This window comes from Falco peregrinus, chromosome 8 (genome assembly GCF_023634155.1).
Source record: "Falco peregrinus isolate bFalPer1 chromosome 8, bFalPer1.pri, whole genome shotgun sequence".
Taxonomy (NCBI): Eukaryota; Metazoa; Chordata; class Aves; order Falconiformes; family Falconidae; genus Falco; species Falco peregrinus.
Window position 1 is genome coordinate 64,228,953 of NC_073728.1, and position 15,794 is coordinate 64,244,746.

The following is a 15,794-nucleotide window of genomic DNA, read 5'->3' on the forward strand; positions in this document are numbered from 1 at the left end:
ATTTTCTAAATGCACACTCAAATTGTTATTCAAGTTCAAACTTCAAGATTTTCTCATTAATTTGCACATTTAGGTGTACATCATTTGGAGATGCTTCTACTTTTTAAATACATCACTAATACTTTGCAAAACACTGAACACAGGAGTTAAGTTTGGAATTCTTTAGAATACACTTCATCGAAATACATTGTTTGTACCTGACATTGCTTCATTCTTGACATCAAATGCTGCTAAGGAGACCTTTCTTTCTGAGAGAAGAATCCTATTAACAGGTCTCTGCACAACAGGGAAAGAAGGGCCCAGGCAATTACTGCCCCTGTGAATTTTGCAGGAAATAGTTAGGTAGCTCAGGTCTTGAAATTAGTAGAAAGATTAAAAACCCTCCTGCTGAAGACAGCATAAATAGGCCACATTGTTACACATCAAAATTTGTTTTAGTACTACAATTCCACAGATTCTAAACTACGAAAGAATGCTTTTCACCACTGGAGTAATACCAGGTTAGATAAAAGTAATTTTTAGAAAACTGTTCCGTCTTCAGCAGACAGTGCCATAGCTGTCCTCAGCGCCCCCCCCGCCCCCCCCCCGGAACGCGCTCAAGCCCCGCGCCCTCACCCGGGGCTGCCCCGCACCGGCAACCCGAGTTTGCCGTGGCAATTCCAGCAGCAAGGTCCGGGAAAACGCCGCTCTAACGTTTCCACCCCTCTGAAGGGCTCACTGAACTTTAAACGGCTCTGGCGCTGCAGCACCGATCGCCTCCCCCGCCAGCATTCCCACCCCGTCCACCTCTGTCCACCCCCAGTCACCTTCTCCAAGGCCAATCACTTCCAGATGGGTGCGCGCGGTTACAGTAATTAGAACCAATCAGTGTAATTTCTATAACGGGGATCATCACCGCGAGCATTCGTCACTTCAAGTTGTAGCTTCCTCTGCCAGCTCCGCAAGGACCGAGCCCCCGAGCGTCCCCCTGCCCCCGGCACGGGTTTACCTGGTGTCCCCGGGCGGCCGCGGCCGGCGGCGAGCCCCGCTCGGGAGGGCAGCGCTCGCCCAGCCGCCACCGGGGCTACTTGCAGCCCGCGAAGGCAGCGGGCAGGGCCCGGCCCAGGGGGAGGCACGGAGGTGGGGTCAGGATAACGAACCTGAAACTGCCGGCGGGGGAGAAGCCTTGCGCGGAGCCACGGCTCCTGCTGCAGAGGGAGGAGACGCCCCGCAAGAGCTGGGCAACCCGACGGGCAGCCCACCGCCCGCAAACCACTGCGGGGCCAGGGCGGCAAGGGGCCGCTGGAGCTCACCCCGTCCCCCCCGCTGCAGCAGCTCTCCTAGAGCAGGACCCACCACGTCCAGGCGGGTTTGAATGTCTCCAGAGAAGGAGACCCCCCCGCCTCGCTGGGCAGCCTGTGCCAGGGCTCCGTCACCCGCAGGGCGGGGAAGTTCTTCCTCACGTGGAGCTGGAACTTCTCGTGGTGCGGTTTGTGCCCGTTGCCCCTTGTCCTGTCGCTGGGCGCCACTGGAAGGGGCCTGGCCCCATCCTGCTGGCACTCGCCCTGAAGATATTTGTATGGGTGGATAAGATCCTCTCTCAGCCTTCTCCTCTCCAGGCTAAACCAGCCCGGCTTTCAACCTCTCCTCACCAGGGAGATGCTCCAGTCCTCTCATCTTTGTAGCCCTGTGCTGGACTTCCATTGTTCACCTGTTAAATTTTCAAAAGGACTGGGGAGCCCAGAACTAGACACAGGACACCAGATGCGGCCTCATCAGGGCAGAGCGGAGGGGGAAGATAACCTGCCTTGACCTGCTGGCTGTACTCCTCCTAGTGTGCCCCAGAATACCACTGGCCTTCATGGCTACAAGGACACACTAGTCAAGAGCCCACTGCCAACCAAGGTCTTCAAGGCACAAGAATAGCTCGCAGGATACAATCACAGAATCATTTAGGTTGGAAAAGACCCTTAACAGCATTGAGTCCAACTGTAAACACAGTCGCATACGAGGAGCGTATCCATATACGAGAACAGAGAGATTGGAAAAGAATATAATTATGGAATTTAGTTTTCTGCAATTTTAAAAAGCTGAATTATAATTTAGCATTTTTCTCATCTAAGGGTCACATAAAGACTTGCATCTTAACCATATCTGATAGCAGCATAAAATAAACAAGATGCCAACAAAATGAAAAACAGTTTCCCAGCTCCTACTTCATGGCCACAGCTGAACACATGGCAGCAATGCTACAAGAACGGCCAAACTTATTTTATTTAGGAGTAATAAAAAAAATTCTGAAAAGAAAATAAAAATCATATCTGGTACACAGCATTTTACCTGCCACCTGAGGTGACATTTGAGGTAACACCAGCAGGCTCTCTTACTTTCAAGAATTTTCATTCTTCAGGGCTTTCTTCTCTCTGCAGCTTGTAAACAAGAGCTCACCAGACAGGAGAGTACAACAGGAAAGCTGAAAGTGATAGTAACAATCTTCACAAACTCAGCTCTTTATACTAGCATACCAAGGCTAGAGGAAAACTATCTAGTACATGACCCCAATTCCCCCGTTTTTAGAATAGTTTGTTCCAAACATTTTCTTTCTCCCTTCTGAAAAAAGGGGAAGGTAGATAAATCACGCAACCCTACCTACATTTTTATGAAGAGAGGGGAAACAAATAAAAAGCCCAACTAAATTCTACCTACTCACTTTTATCACTGAATCTTTCTAGGTACCTATAGTATCTAGAATATTCTTGACTCTAGCATTGTATAACTTCACATTATACCCAAGTTAAGCTAACCATAAGATACCCCCAAAGCAGCAGGCCACTACCCTTAACCTTCCTCCAAAACAAAGCACACAGCCGAGGCTGCCCCAGAGCTTTATACTGAGCATGCAGCTGTGAGCATTCAGCTCACAGGCCAGGTGAAAACTATTCCACCAACACATGGAAAGAAGCCAGAAGGCAGGTAGGAAAAGGCAAACCCCACCCTATAGCCCTGAGACCAGATTAAATGTATTCTGAAACTTCACCTGAAAGCCATGTTTTATGGATGCATGTATAGCACCTCCCTGTAACAGAAACGACATGTGCAAACAAGTGATGGTTCTGTTCGTTAACTTCAGAAGTTTTACTTCAATAAAAATTTAACTGTACTAAAAGACTATCTCATTCAGGTTCCAGAAGGGTAGTCATGTTTGTAAGTATGCACAAAACTTGCCCTATAATGGCTTTCCAGAGACCTATGAGAAATAAGTCAACATCACAGATTTCACTCCTTGCAGATAGTGTACACCAAAACTTTAACTTCTATGGTTTTGCTATATGCCCATTAGATGCTATACAGCCATAATGTAAATGGAGGTGTCCCTCTACTGAAGGGCCCCTCCAGGAACCTTGCTGTACTACCTACAGTAGAGTGTTTTCTGCAGCTGTTGTTTCTTTTCAGAGAATGACCTTTATTTTTTTAAAGAATATCCGATTACGAAAAGGACAAACCTGCTAGTTTTCCATGTGGTATTTCCTTACCAGGTGAAATTGCAAGTGTCATACTTCAGCACTGAATATCCACATTCTTCCCCAATCATAGCATGGATGATGAAAAGTAACATGTGAATGAGTGGGAAACTAAACTCTTGACACAAAAGAGCTCTAAGAAAGCACTCCAGCAGCATGTACCCTCACATCAGTAAAGCTGAAGAGGTTTGACAAAGATACCACACCAGTATCCAAACGGCCACCAGCAGCCCAGCTGCAAAGGAAGAGCTGGGCTCTTTTTCCGTGGCTGAGTGGGGCTGTCAGGTTGCTCTTTGGTAATCGTTTGTTTTCGCCACATGATGAAGTAAAACTTTTCTCACGCTGCTGCCCATTAAGCCACTAAACTCATGTCCTAAATGAACCGACTAACTGATTACCCTGTCAAGAACATTCATTAATTCCACTTGTACAAAGTGTCCCCAAGGTCACTCCTCGGCGTTACTATGCGCTCAGTTTACAGCAATGCCACGTAAGAGAACAGGAAGGTAACCAGCCCGAAGGAATGGGAGCAGGAGCTTGGAAACGCACCACGATACCTTCCCCTGCATCCTCACAGAAGCCATTGTCATCTTTATCGCTCTGTCTTGTACAGCAAACTCCATACTCCGACCAAGCTGTTTCATCTATCAGCTAAGTGTTTTGTAACACTTGAAAGAGTTACTTATTTTTATTGACATATAAATAATACAAGAAACCAGAGATGAGGTTTCATTTTTGTTCAGAATATCCTAATCCAATATAGAATGCATGAGATATTAGAATGTTTAGTAAAGTTATACTTCCATAGATCTAGATTTAATTTTCATAAATCTAGAAACTATATAGAAGAACTAAATTGAAAATTGACTGTTGGATCATCTATAGCTAAGTCTTTTAGCAACAAAGAATAGATACCTTTTGCAAACAATAGAATTGTAACTATATATACATTAACTTTAGGCACCATTATAATATATTTTTTGTAAAGTGGGAATCCAGTACTTGACATGGGTGCCTTAGTGAAGCAGGCAGAAGCAGAGGCAATGATTTTTTTCTTTTTGGTTGACTTACTACTGTGCCCTTGGCAGAAAACTAAAACATAATATTATTATGCCACTGGATAAACTCACAGCATACGCCTGGTCCCCTTAGCTCTACAAGGATATAGTAGAAGGCAGTCTTTTTTAGCTAAGGCAGACAGAGGCCACAGATAGTAATTATAAAAACAGAGGGGTGGCTAACAGTCTTGCCCCAGCCCCCAGAGCCAGGCACTGCCTTTGCAGCAGCTGACACCACGGCACTGGGTGCAGTTCAGAGTCCAGTTCTCTTCAGATATAAAGAAAGGGGGAGACATGCCTGGGACAAGGTACTTCATTTCTGAGTGCTCCTCGCTGCCAGGTACACCACAAAGCTCATCTCCCTCCCCTTCTCACCTTCCTCACTGGAGTCAGCCACCCAGGAACGATCTTTCCTCATCCTGATGCTTTGGGGACCTCGGTGGGCATGTGAACAAAGAGGAAGGCCCTTTTGGGCATGTCCTCCTCATGCAGGTTTTTCCCTTGCCTGAGGAACTGAGACAATTAAAATTTGGAAGTTTTACATTATTTCAGATTCTAAAACCTGATTATTGTGGAAAATTCACACTGTTTAGTACATCATCACTGCTGCTGGCTTCTAACCTACCTATTACAGCCATAGCCTGCAGATACCAAATGGTATCTGAGATGGTCACGATCATGGCTGTGTACCTAGCTGTGCATATCTATTTCAGGTCATTACAAAACTCGCATTACCCTAGTGCTTGAATGGTTCACAGTGTTTCATATATATTCATCCTCAGAGCACCCCTGTAAGGTAAGGGGCATACCAGTGTGCTCTGCCGACAACCTCTCATGGGGCCAGCTTCCAGTGTTCACCTGTTAAATTAAAACAAGATCTTCATGCTGCCCCTGATGCAAACAGCAATGCTCTTATGTAATCTTCTTTAAAGCCCTAAAACTCTGCTCTTCTATAATGACGACAAATACAAGATAATCATTCATATGCTAAGTCCCTTCTCTTGTCCTATATTTAGATCACAAACTCTCTGGGCAGTTGAGTCTGTATTTATGCAGCACCCAGGAAAATGTGCTCACAGTCCATTAAGGAAATTTCTAGGTTCTATAAACAATGATAAAGTGACGGTAAATTAAAATATAAAGATACATGCAAAGCTGCAAAGGTAGTAGTAGTAGTCTGCAAGAAAAAGGGAATTCATAAACTATCTATCCATCAGTGCCACAGCTTCTGTTTACGTCTAGGATGTTTCAGTTCTTTTCCAAGCTCTTCAAGAAGGCTGACCTTTCAGCTAGGAAAATAAGTCCTCCATGGGACAATTACAAGTGTGATAAACAGGAAAAATCTCATCCACTGTGTCTGTGAAAAACAGCTCAAATTGCAGGTATGACTACATAAGACGATGGAGACTGCTGTAACAATCAGGTACAAGAAGGCAGTTAGGAACAGAGAGGAAAATGGAGCCCAACCTTCTGGCTATCATCAGGTTAAGGGGCTGCTGATGTTATCATCAAGGAGATAAAAGTGGGCTGACTTGAGCATAGGCTGCTACCATCAGTGACAAAAAAAATCTCTGTTTTACACTGTAGTCATAAAAACAGTGGTACATAGTTCTGTAGCTCTGATTCTGTCTTGTCAAACCATGACATATGTATCTATGCATCGGTTCTTCAAAATATTTTGTTTGATCTTTTTGGTTTGTGGCAGGAAGAAGCTATTAGAAGTGACAGAAAACATTTCTTCTTTTTAAATTGTTAGAAATCGCTACAGCTCACATCTGTATAGCAGACACACAACTCAGCTGTTACTCTGCATGGGCAGTTAGCTGAGTTTCTGCAACGTTATTAATGGACCCTGCAGAGAGCACCTGATACTTCTTATATTTCAAAGTCCACTGAATAAGCTCAGTGAGCCAAAATTAAAACACTTTGTTTATCAGGGCATAACAGCTATACCTATGATTAATGCTTTTGCTCCCTTGTGGAAACAAACAAATGTCATTAGCTACAAGGCAAAGCTAAACATTCTTCGGCTCTGTTTTATAGGAATTTAACAATTATTATTAGTTTATGGTAGTACAGACTAGGTACTCAGTGTTTCCCAGGAGAAAAAAGGAAAATATAATTGCTGCTGCAACAAACTAATGATTATAATAGACTAAATATTTCAGATAGATAAAACATGAGACTATCAAACAATCTAATAACGGTCAGGATTTTACAGAGATACAATGAAACTAATCTCCTTGGATATTATGTTTTACTAAACAGTTCTTTAATATCTGAAATGTTTATGCACATGTATTTGGAACTACCTACAACTGTAGTATGTCAGAATCTTCACTCAAATATAGCTGCAATTTATAACTCTTCAGCAAATGTGTCCAAGCATTAAGAAACCTGAAATCCAGTAAAAAATCACAGTTGGGATGATAAACTGGCTTTGGCAGTGAGTGTGGCTTACAGGGCTCTCTCTTTTCTCGTTCGTTCCCTCCCCCAGCTCCTGACTCCTCCGCAAGTGGCTCGGCTTCAGTTCTGCATGTAGGGATTGTTGTGACTGTGCTGGATCAGTAATCTGTTCAGAGGAGCTGGGTTTCACAGCAAAAAAATCAACGGCAACATAAATTCCAGGTTTGTCCCTCTTTATTACAGGCTACTGCAGAGCAAAGGAAGTCTAGTTTATTAGAACCTGCTGAAGAACTGCCTAAAGTTATAAATACATTCATGGGAAGACTCTAAGGCTTCAGTAACATTAAGAATCCTTGCACTGCTACAGCCAGTCTCAGAGTGTTTTAGCTCCTATTTATGCACTGAAAACGATCACATTTCCTAAAGGGTTGAGGAGTCAGCATGCCACAGTCTAATCAACTGACCACATTTGTTGTCAAATGACAACATTTCCACAGGTCTAGACCGACAAGTTGCTAAAAGTGTGAAAACTTAGCTGTAAGATCCTTTGAAAGCCTCCACAGCCTCTAACTGAGTTGGACACCAGGATGAAGAAAAATAAACAAGATCTAACTTTCTTCTACACCAAAGCACCACAGGATGCTAATCAGCATTATGCTTGAGGATGAGATGAGAAGCAGTTGTGTTGATGGCCCTCCAGCCATCACTACAGCAGCTCCCAGCCTTGGCCAACAGAGCATGAGGCAGTTTGTACTAGGTTTCTCCCTGTCATTACAGTCAGTGAAAGTGCCTGATATATCGGTTCAAGTTGGATATATTGGGACTTTGACTTCTCCACTTACGTTTCCAACAAGACAGCTAATAAATGTGGATGAGTTTTACGGTCAGGCCACTAGATTATGCAAAAGAGGGGGTATCTCTAGTCAGGGCTAGGTTTAAATCTGCAGTTAAAAATCTCTGTGTCCTTCCACCTGTTTCATGAACTTTTCATTCTACTTTAATACAATTTTCCAAAGCTACATATTTAACAATACCCTCTTCAGTGCAGTATATATATAAGGATATGTAAGATTATTTCAGCACTCACCGTATGGAATAATAGTTCAGGATTCGCTCTGCCTTTAGCATCCACAAGTACCACTCATGTCCTGTTGATCCCTGAATTATTCAAGATAGGCTTAGTTTTTCTTAGCAGTCCTGTGGTTTCAGCAAGGTAAAGCAAATATTCACTTTTTGTTGGATTATTTTCCTACCGTTTCAGCTCCCTGGCTGGACCCACCACAAGATCTGGTAACATCAAAAACCAGTGCAAAGGAGAGAGCAGGAATGCACATTTGGTTTGTGGAAGAGGGTAGGGTTAGAAGGCAGCTTAAGTGGCCATGGAACAGCAGAAACTATAGTTACATTTGATGGAAACTCATGTGAAGTGGGACTAATTCAAACCCAGAAGGGAGAGAGAAGATGAGCTTGTTCAGTGCGAGCAAGCCTGACCGAAGGATATATTTTTAAAACTAATCAAAGTACAGATCACCTTATTAATCACAGTTTAAACATAGCTGATCTTAGAAGTAACAGTATCCCACTCTCATTCTGATCAAATCAGCTTTGAGAAATCTTGCAAAAAAGTTATATTGTTTCATATTCTAGGTTGTTACTGGAATTAACCTTCCACCCCAAATCAAAGAATGCCACACTGCCATTTTTGTAAGTGAATCAAACACTCTCCAAACAAGCAATCCTTACTCAGAAGCCTTAAGATGTGTAAATTGGATTATGGGTGACATTTCACTAGATTACCAATAGCATAGGTCTAATTAAAAACAACTGTCATGAAAACAGATTTCCCCACCCCAGCCCATATTTTCCTAATTAAATAAGACTAACCTCCCCATCCTTTTAGTTATGCTCAGCTACAAGAGTTTTGAGTACTTTTGATGCAGTCAATATTACTCTGTTTGGAGTCTTTTGGAGCACACTCCACAGAGATCTGATACTGACTGAAAAAGCACTCTGCTTTTTGGATGCCTTACCTGAGCTAAACATGTGCTGCGTGCTGGAATGAAAACAAATCTGATGGTACTATAGTCACAGCTACCTCTCTCTCAAGTGGATATTACTGTCTACAGAGACATGAAATGTGAGAAACACGTCAACAGAAAATGAAATGTTTCTTTCTTTTTTCATTAGTGTACTATTGCTAAAAGCAATAAATTTTAGCTCTATAGATTTCTGCAAATAAACAGGGACTTAGACTAGCCAATACCAGCTTGTCTCCCCAGCTCCCTCTGGAGGCTGGCGCTCTTGTTTTGTTGTTTACCACGTGAAAACGGTTAACTCTCTGAATAAGGATTTTGTTTATAATATACTTTCATAGGCAAAGGCTGTAGCCTAAATGCAAACAGGCATATGGTTTCAGTAGCCAGCTGCAGATCTTTCTCTTTGGTTTCTAATCAGAATGAAACCTCCCTCCCATTCCACAGCTGCAACATATATAAGGGCTGGGGCTCCAGTACTCTTTTCCCCCCCCCTCCCCCCCCCCCCCCCCTTGAATATTTTAGGGGAGGCATTTTTTTTTGGCTGTAGCCCTAACGAACATGGAGAGTACTTGGAGAATTTGTGTTTGCTTCTATTGCTGTTTTCATTGGCTTTCTTCTAGCATCCAGTGTTCCCCCCGCTCCAGGGGTAGTGTAGTCTCTGACAAGACCTCTGGGATACTGGTAGTCCCTGAGGATACCGCCAGTGAGCCAAATCCATTGCTGCAGCTGCCAAAAGGTGTGAGACGTGGATATGCTCTCTTGCCTCCTCTTCTCAAGGTGCTGTCTGACCGGGGACACCAGAACTGGGAAAGCGAGGCCACCAGGCTACAGCCAGATTCCAGAGCCCTTCGGTACATGAAAAGGCTATATAAGATGTCTGCTACGAAGGAGGGAATCCCAAAGGTTAACAAAAGCCACATCTATAACACTGTTCGACTTTTCACTCCATGTTCTGAATGCAAGCACCACCACAGGGACCTCATGAAAGGTAGGTGTGCAGAGACTGAGTTGCCAAGGTTAAATGGGGGTTTTCCATGTGTTCTGTGCTTGCAGTGTAATAGAAAAATACCGTATTTCTTTAGATGTGTTGCTGTCTTAATCCTGATAACTCCTCTCTTAAACTGTAGGAGTTTTTCATAACCTACTTCTCCTTGAATGGCATTCGACATAGATGCCACACAAATGGTACTATGTTCAAGATGATGCTGATGTTTCAGGCTGGCTCATCATGAGTCACAGAAAATGATAATCGCTTCTAAGTAAGAAAATAGGAAAAAAACACCCATGTTTCCTTCTACTGCCCATATTGGTTTTGTTTTTTTCAAGGGAATAAAAACATAGCACTGTAATGAGACAACAAATTCCCAGACTCCTATTGCCAGATGACTCTTCCCCTTGCTTTGTATGTTTGCTGGGGAAGAATCACAACCCGAATTTGTGACTATCCTGAAGGGAAGAGTAGAATTACTTGTAAGTCAGGCTCAGGGATGAAAATCCAGGGTAGCTGGGTACTTTGTAACTTACCATGCTTTCATGGCTTTCTTGAATGTGGGCTGGCCACACCAATAGCAGCTAGAAATCCTCAGCCTTTAATTCTGTTTATGCGACTGCTGACAAGTGATCTGAGTTCTTCTGACTTGGATTTTTGTTCACTTAGAAAGACAAATAACTCTAAACACAAACATCATACCTGTGCACAGTAACAGCACTTTGAGACTGAGGTTCAGTTAAGGGGTATTCGCTATGGAAAAATAAAATAACCAAGCTATGTTTATGACTATATTTTCCTGGCATAGTATAATCTACTGATTCAGAAACATACTCAGAATTAACAGTTAATCTTGTGATTATATATTCTAAATGTGGTAGTAATTAAAGCAGCAGCCTGAATCTGAACCAATTTCCTACAATTATTGAGGATATTCAGATTCATGATTTTAGAAAAATTCATTAATGTAGGAAATAAAAAGTTTAGCAGGGTCTACAGAGCCCTCATTTGATTGCTTATTATTTTGGCCTATGTAAGTCTGAAGAGGTCGCTTAATGCATTAGTGGTCGAAAAAGAACAGTTTCTTATTTACAGAAAAAATACAGTGGTGAGTAGTAAAAAAGCAATATGTTAAACACATGCTATGTCCACATCTGGAAAACAGGCCGGGAAATGGGTTTATCAGTCTCAAAGCAAGATGGAAACTGGAGCAAACTGAAAGAATGCCAGAAAAATTTTAACATTGTGGGGGAAAAGATAAGAGCAGTGTATCTTACAGTAGAGATTAATGAGACAAATGTGCTTTCAGAATAACTTGGAAACTCTGGTCCTGTTTTGTGAGAGAAGCAAAGTGATGTGCATGAAAGAATGATAATATTTTTTTAGTAGTGCTAATAAATAACTTTCTGCCTTGCTATTATTCAGACTTGCTGGCAGCTGCTGGTCAAAAGATTTAAATAGGAAAAATATAAGAAAGAATAACCAGAGTTAATGCTAAAAAGCTCTGAAAGCACTCACTTTAAAACTAGCTATTTCATTTCATGACTTGTATAATCTAGTTTCTGTTTCCCCATACCAATGCTGAAAAGACAACTGCTAACTTCCTCCTGTAGTTGGTTTGTTTTTTTTTTTTAATGAAACGAATCCTAATAACTCTTCATCATGGGTTTCTTGGTTTTGTTGCCACTTGACTTTTACGTCTTCTGTCCCTGACCAAAGTAGAAGTTCCATACAATAAAAGTAAGGGAGGGCAACTAAGCTGGTTTCTGCTGCTGCTGAATTATTTCTACTTACCTGCTACATGGCTGTTATTTATGTCTAGGTGAAAAAATAAGATGCAGTAACTCTACAAGATTTTGTTTCCCTTCTCAGGAGATGTTCACTCAGCGGATTTACTCTTCAACCTGGATCGTGTTACTGCCTTGGAGCACTTACTCAAGTCTGTCTTGCTTTATACCTTTGACACGTCAGTTCCTGTTTCTTCTTCCACTACATGCATGTGCCATTTATCTGTTAAGGAGCATGATTTTTCCAGCCAAATATGTCCCAGCATTTCACACTCTATAGCTTTTAGCCTGCACTTTGAAGTTAGAAAACGCAAGTGGGTTGAGATTGATGTGACTTCTTTTCTCCAGCCTCTAATTGCCACTAACAGGAGGAATATTCATATGGCTGTGAACTTCACTTGTCTGATGGGTGATCCACAACAGAACACTAAACTGGAAAATCCCATTAATATGGCACTGGTTCCCCCTTCTCTTCTTCTTTATCTGAATGATACCAGTGAACAAGCTTATCACAGGTGGAACTCACTTAGACACAGAAGGAAAAACTCAGTGCAGCCCAGGCAAAGGAACAATCCGCTTGTTGATGTTACAGGTGACAAAGGAAAAGAGAATTCACAGGGTAAAAGGGCCTCTCGACAGCGAAGAGATGAGAGCCTGAAAGAAGCGCCAGCAACTCCACTTTACAATTTGAGTGAATATTTCAAACAGTTTCTGTTCCCTCAAAATGAGTGTGAGCTTCACAGCTTCAGTCTAAGTTTTAGCCAACTAAAATGGGACAAATGGATAATAGCACCACACCGGTACAGCCCTCAGTATTGCAAAGGTGACTGCCCAAGGGTTGTCGGGCATCGTTACGGCTCTCCAGTGCACACAATGGTGCAGAACATAATATATGAGAAACTGGACTCATCTGTTCCAAGGCCCTCCTGTGTTCCTGCGGAATACAGCCCACTGAGTGTCCTGACCATAGAGCCTGATGGCTCCATAGTCTACAAAGAGTATGAAGATATGATAGCTACAAAGTGCACTTGTCGTTAGTGGGTGAATCCTGCTTGGTTTTACTCTGGTTTTGGTAATTTTTGTATTCTCAAAGTATCTGTAGCTATAATCAACAGAATAGTGTTTGTGAAATTCTAATAGCTCTATAAGATCAGTTATGATTTAGCATGGAGTTAGTAGAAGGTGTTTACATCATAGCACTTATTTTTGTAGCCACTCAGCCTTTCTAGAATGTGAAATTAAATTTAAAATCTTTTTATTGGAATAATTTTGCATTTAAAATGTGGAAGAGGTTTCAACTACCAGACGTCTATTTTAAGCTGCTTTGTTATAAATTTAGATAAATAAATGTCTATCATGCATACCACTTATATTCAACGCCTGATAGTCTTCCTCTAGATAAAGACACCTTTTGCATGAAGTTTCCAGCAAGTGTCTAGGAAGAGAAGAAAGTTGTTAATGTTAAAATTACTTTCTCAGGTTTTCATTCTTTTTCCCTACCCTGTTTCCAGTTCCCCCAGGCAAGAAGACAACTCTTCCTCACAGCTCTGTAAAAAAGTTACAAGGTTGCTTCTTGCTTTTCTTCTTTGGGCTTTCTCAGTGAAGAGTGGTAAGAATTGAAGGATGGCTGTGTCGTAACTTGTGAAAACTTAAGTAACTGAACTATTTGAGTAAGAACCGGCACAGCTTGTGGGTGAGCTGTTAAAAATGGAAAGGCTTGATCTAGTTCAAGAGCAAAGCACAAGCTGTTCATGGGCACAGGATTCTACAGGTGGTACTACACCACCACTTGCTTCTGAATTATGAAATGTTCAATGTTGTCAGCATAAAAAAATAAGAAAGGGCTTTAGAAGCCCATTTTAAAATAGTTTATTTAAATGCTATTAAATTGGTTTAGTAGTCTGAAAGTGTGGGGACATAACCTCACTTCCTCTGGCAATAAAATTGTAGGTAATGGCGCCTTAATGCTAGATGTTTCCAAACCAGATTTTTACTATGATCAATTTATTTTCTCCTAAACTCTTCTAATTTTAAGAGTTGTGTCAAAAATGGTGGTTTCACACTGGGGACCCAAGCTAGGTGAGCTTTAGATGGGGCTCATGCACAAAAAAAAAGCCCAGCTTTCGTAGGGTGTGGTTTTGTGGTTTGTCTGTTTGTTTGGGGTTGTTTGGGTTTTTTTTCAATAAAAGGATGTGGAGCAGCGCAATCTTTTAAAACTTGTTAAGATTAGCCCTTAAAATGATGACTTGCTAATGCATTGATACATAAATGCCTTAACTTTCTACAATTAAACCACCTAACCAGACCCTGCCTTAGATCCTGGCTCCCCAGGGCTTGGCCTGGGGCTGGGAGTTCAGCCTGGCAGGGAAAGGATCCACCCGAGGGGACGCTGTGTGGTTTTCCTGTACTGTGACTATGGTTCACCTGCTCATTTGCCAACCAGTCAGTGTTGCTATGATGCTTCTCAAAGTCTGAATTGCTCCATGGAGGTGCAGTGCCATCCGGCTAACGGTCATATAGCTGCTTTAAAAATTAAGTTCCTAAGTGAAGCTTGCGTTAGCCTGGAACCATTGAACTAAAGTTTGTGCTTGTTCTGGCTCTAATTGAAGGTTCATTTGAAATAAATACAAATATCTCAAAGTCAAACAAAAAACATCCCAGCCTCTGGCCAACGCTCTGTTTGATAGGTTTAATTCAAATTGCCTAATGTGGCGCTATTCACAGTAATCCCTTTCAAACAGTGGGAATTCAGCTTCACCGAGCTGCCAAGAAGGGAAATAAAGTGAATTCTTTCTTAATTCCTTCCTTGACACAAATGGAAAACCCTATTTAAGACAAAGTGCTGAAGTCAAGCTAAAGAAACCATGGTTTTGGGTCAGCTACAAGCAGCTTCAGAAATATGTAACCTCAGCAACAGGTTAAAGGTTGAGACCATGTTCTCCAAGGCAGTTTTGTGCTGCTACAGCACCTTTAGCCTGCAGCAATACACACTCTAATAATAATGTTAATATTCAAGCCCTCTTGCTGCAGAGGTAGGGAACAGGAGCACCACAGACATGCGGCCTTGCCTGCTGAGCGGCTCGTGCTCAGCACCGAGAGGCTGCGGACACGCTCCCGTGAGGCGCCCCCCGCCCAGCGAGGCGCTGCCGACTCGCCCTTGATTAATAATCTAATCACCAGGACTAAACGGTCACAACTCTCGTATATAAACTGTGATTTCAGAGGGGCAGCGGCAGCGGCCTGGCCCCCCCGCGAGGGCGTGAGGCGGCGTGGGCGCCGGAAGCGGAAGCGGCCGCGGAGGATCCGCTTCCGGGGGAGGCGGCGGCTGCAGCCCCACTGAGGAAGGTGACACCGGGGCGCCATGGGCCTTCACTTCGGTAACCTGGCGCGGGTTCGCCATGTCATCACCTACAGCCTGTCGCCTTTCGAGCAGCGAGCCTTCCCCAACGTCCTCTCGCACGGGCTGCCCAACATCTGGCGCCGCTTCAGCTCCCAGGTCTTCAAGGTGGCGCCCCGTGAGTAGCAGGGGGCGGCTCAGGCGCGGCCCGGGCCGAGCTCCCGGGTATTTCCCCGCAGCACCGGCAGTTTGGGGATGGGGGAGCGCGGGGCTGGCGCCTCTGCACCGGGGGCCTTGTGTAACGCTGCCTCGTCACAGGCGCGGTGGCTGAAGCTGCTCTGGGGTGTGTGTATTGCAGGGCGACTTCTGAGTGTCCCCTTTCCTTTGCAGCCTTTGTGGGAGGCTACCTCTTGTATTCCTGGGGAACACAAGAGTTTGAGCGACTGAAGAGGAAGAACCCCGCTGACTATGAAAATGACCAGTAATGAAGTTAATGAGACTTACCTCACTGTATTATCAGCTCGGTGTTGCTAAGCTTGTTCACATGACTGGAAGGGTATTAAAAGGGAGATAAGTCTTGTCGAATAAACTTTAACTTTGCTCCATGACTTTGTGTGAAGTCTATGTCTTGAGATGGTTCAGGTGAGCGGGATCAAATCCCTGTCTGGATCACTCTGTACAG

General features: G+C 43.3%; 2 protein-coding genes across 2 annotated transcripts; both read left to right on the forward strand.

Moving 5' to 3' along the window:
* The first annotated feature begins 9,516 nt into the window (after positions 1 to 9,516).
* GDF9 (growth differentiation factor 9) lies at positions 9,517 to 13,928 on the forward strand. The gene is made up of 2 exons (XM_005242776.3): positions 9,517 to 9,988; positions 11,861 to 13,928. The coding sequence occupies exons 1-2, from the start codon at positions 9,559 to 9,561 to the stop codon at positions 12,811 to 12,813; spliced, it is 1,383 nt and encodes a 460-aa protein (XP_005242833.1). The 5' UTR covers positions 9,517 to 9,558; the 3' UTR covers positions 12,814 to 13,928.
* A 1,140-nt stretch (positions 13,929 to 15,068) lies between these two features.
* LOC101914592 (cytochrome b-c1 complex subunit 8) lies at positions 15,069 to 15,720 on the forward strand. The gene is made up of 2 exons (XM_005242777.4): positions 15,069 to 15,290; positions 15,503 to 15,720. The coding sequence occupies exons 1-2, from the start codon at positions 15,137 to 15,139 to the stop codon at positions 15,595 to 15,597; spliced, it is 249 nt and encodes an 82-aa protein (XP_005242834.1). The 5' UTR covers positions 15,069 to 15,136; the 3' UTR covers positions 15,598 to 15,720.
* The last annotated feature ends 74 nt before the right edge of the window (positions 15,721 to 15,794 follow it).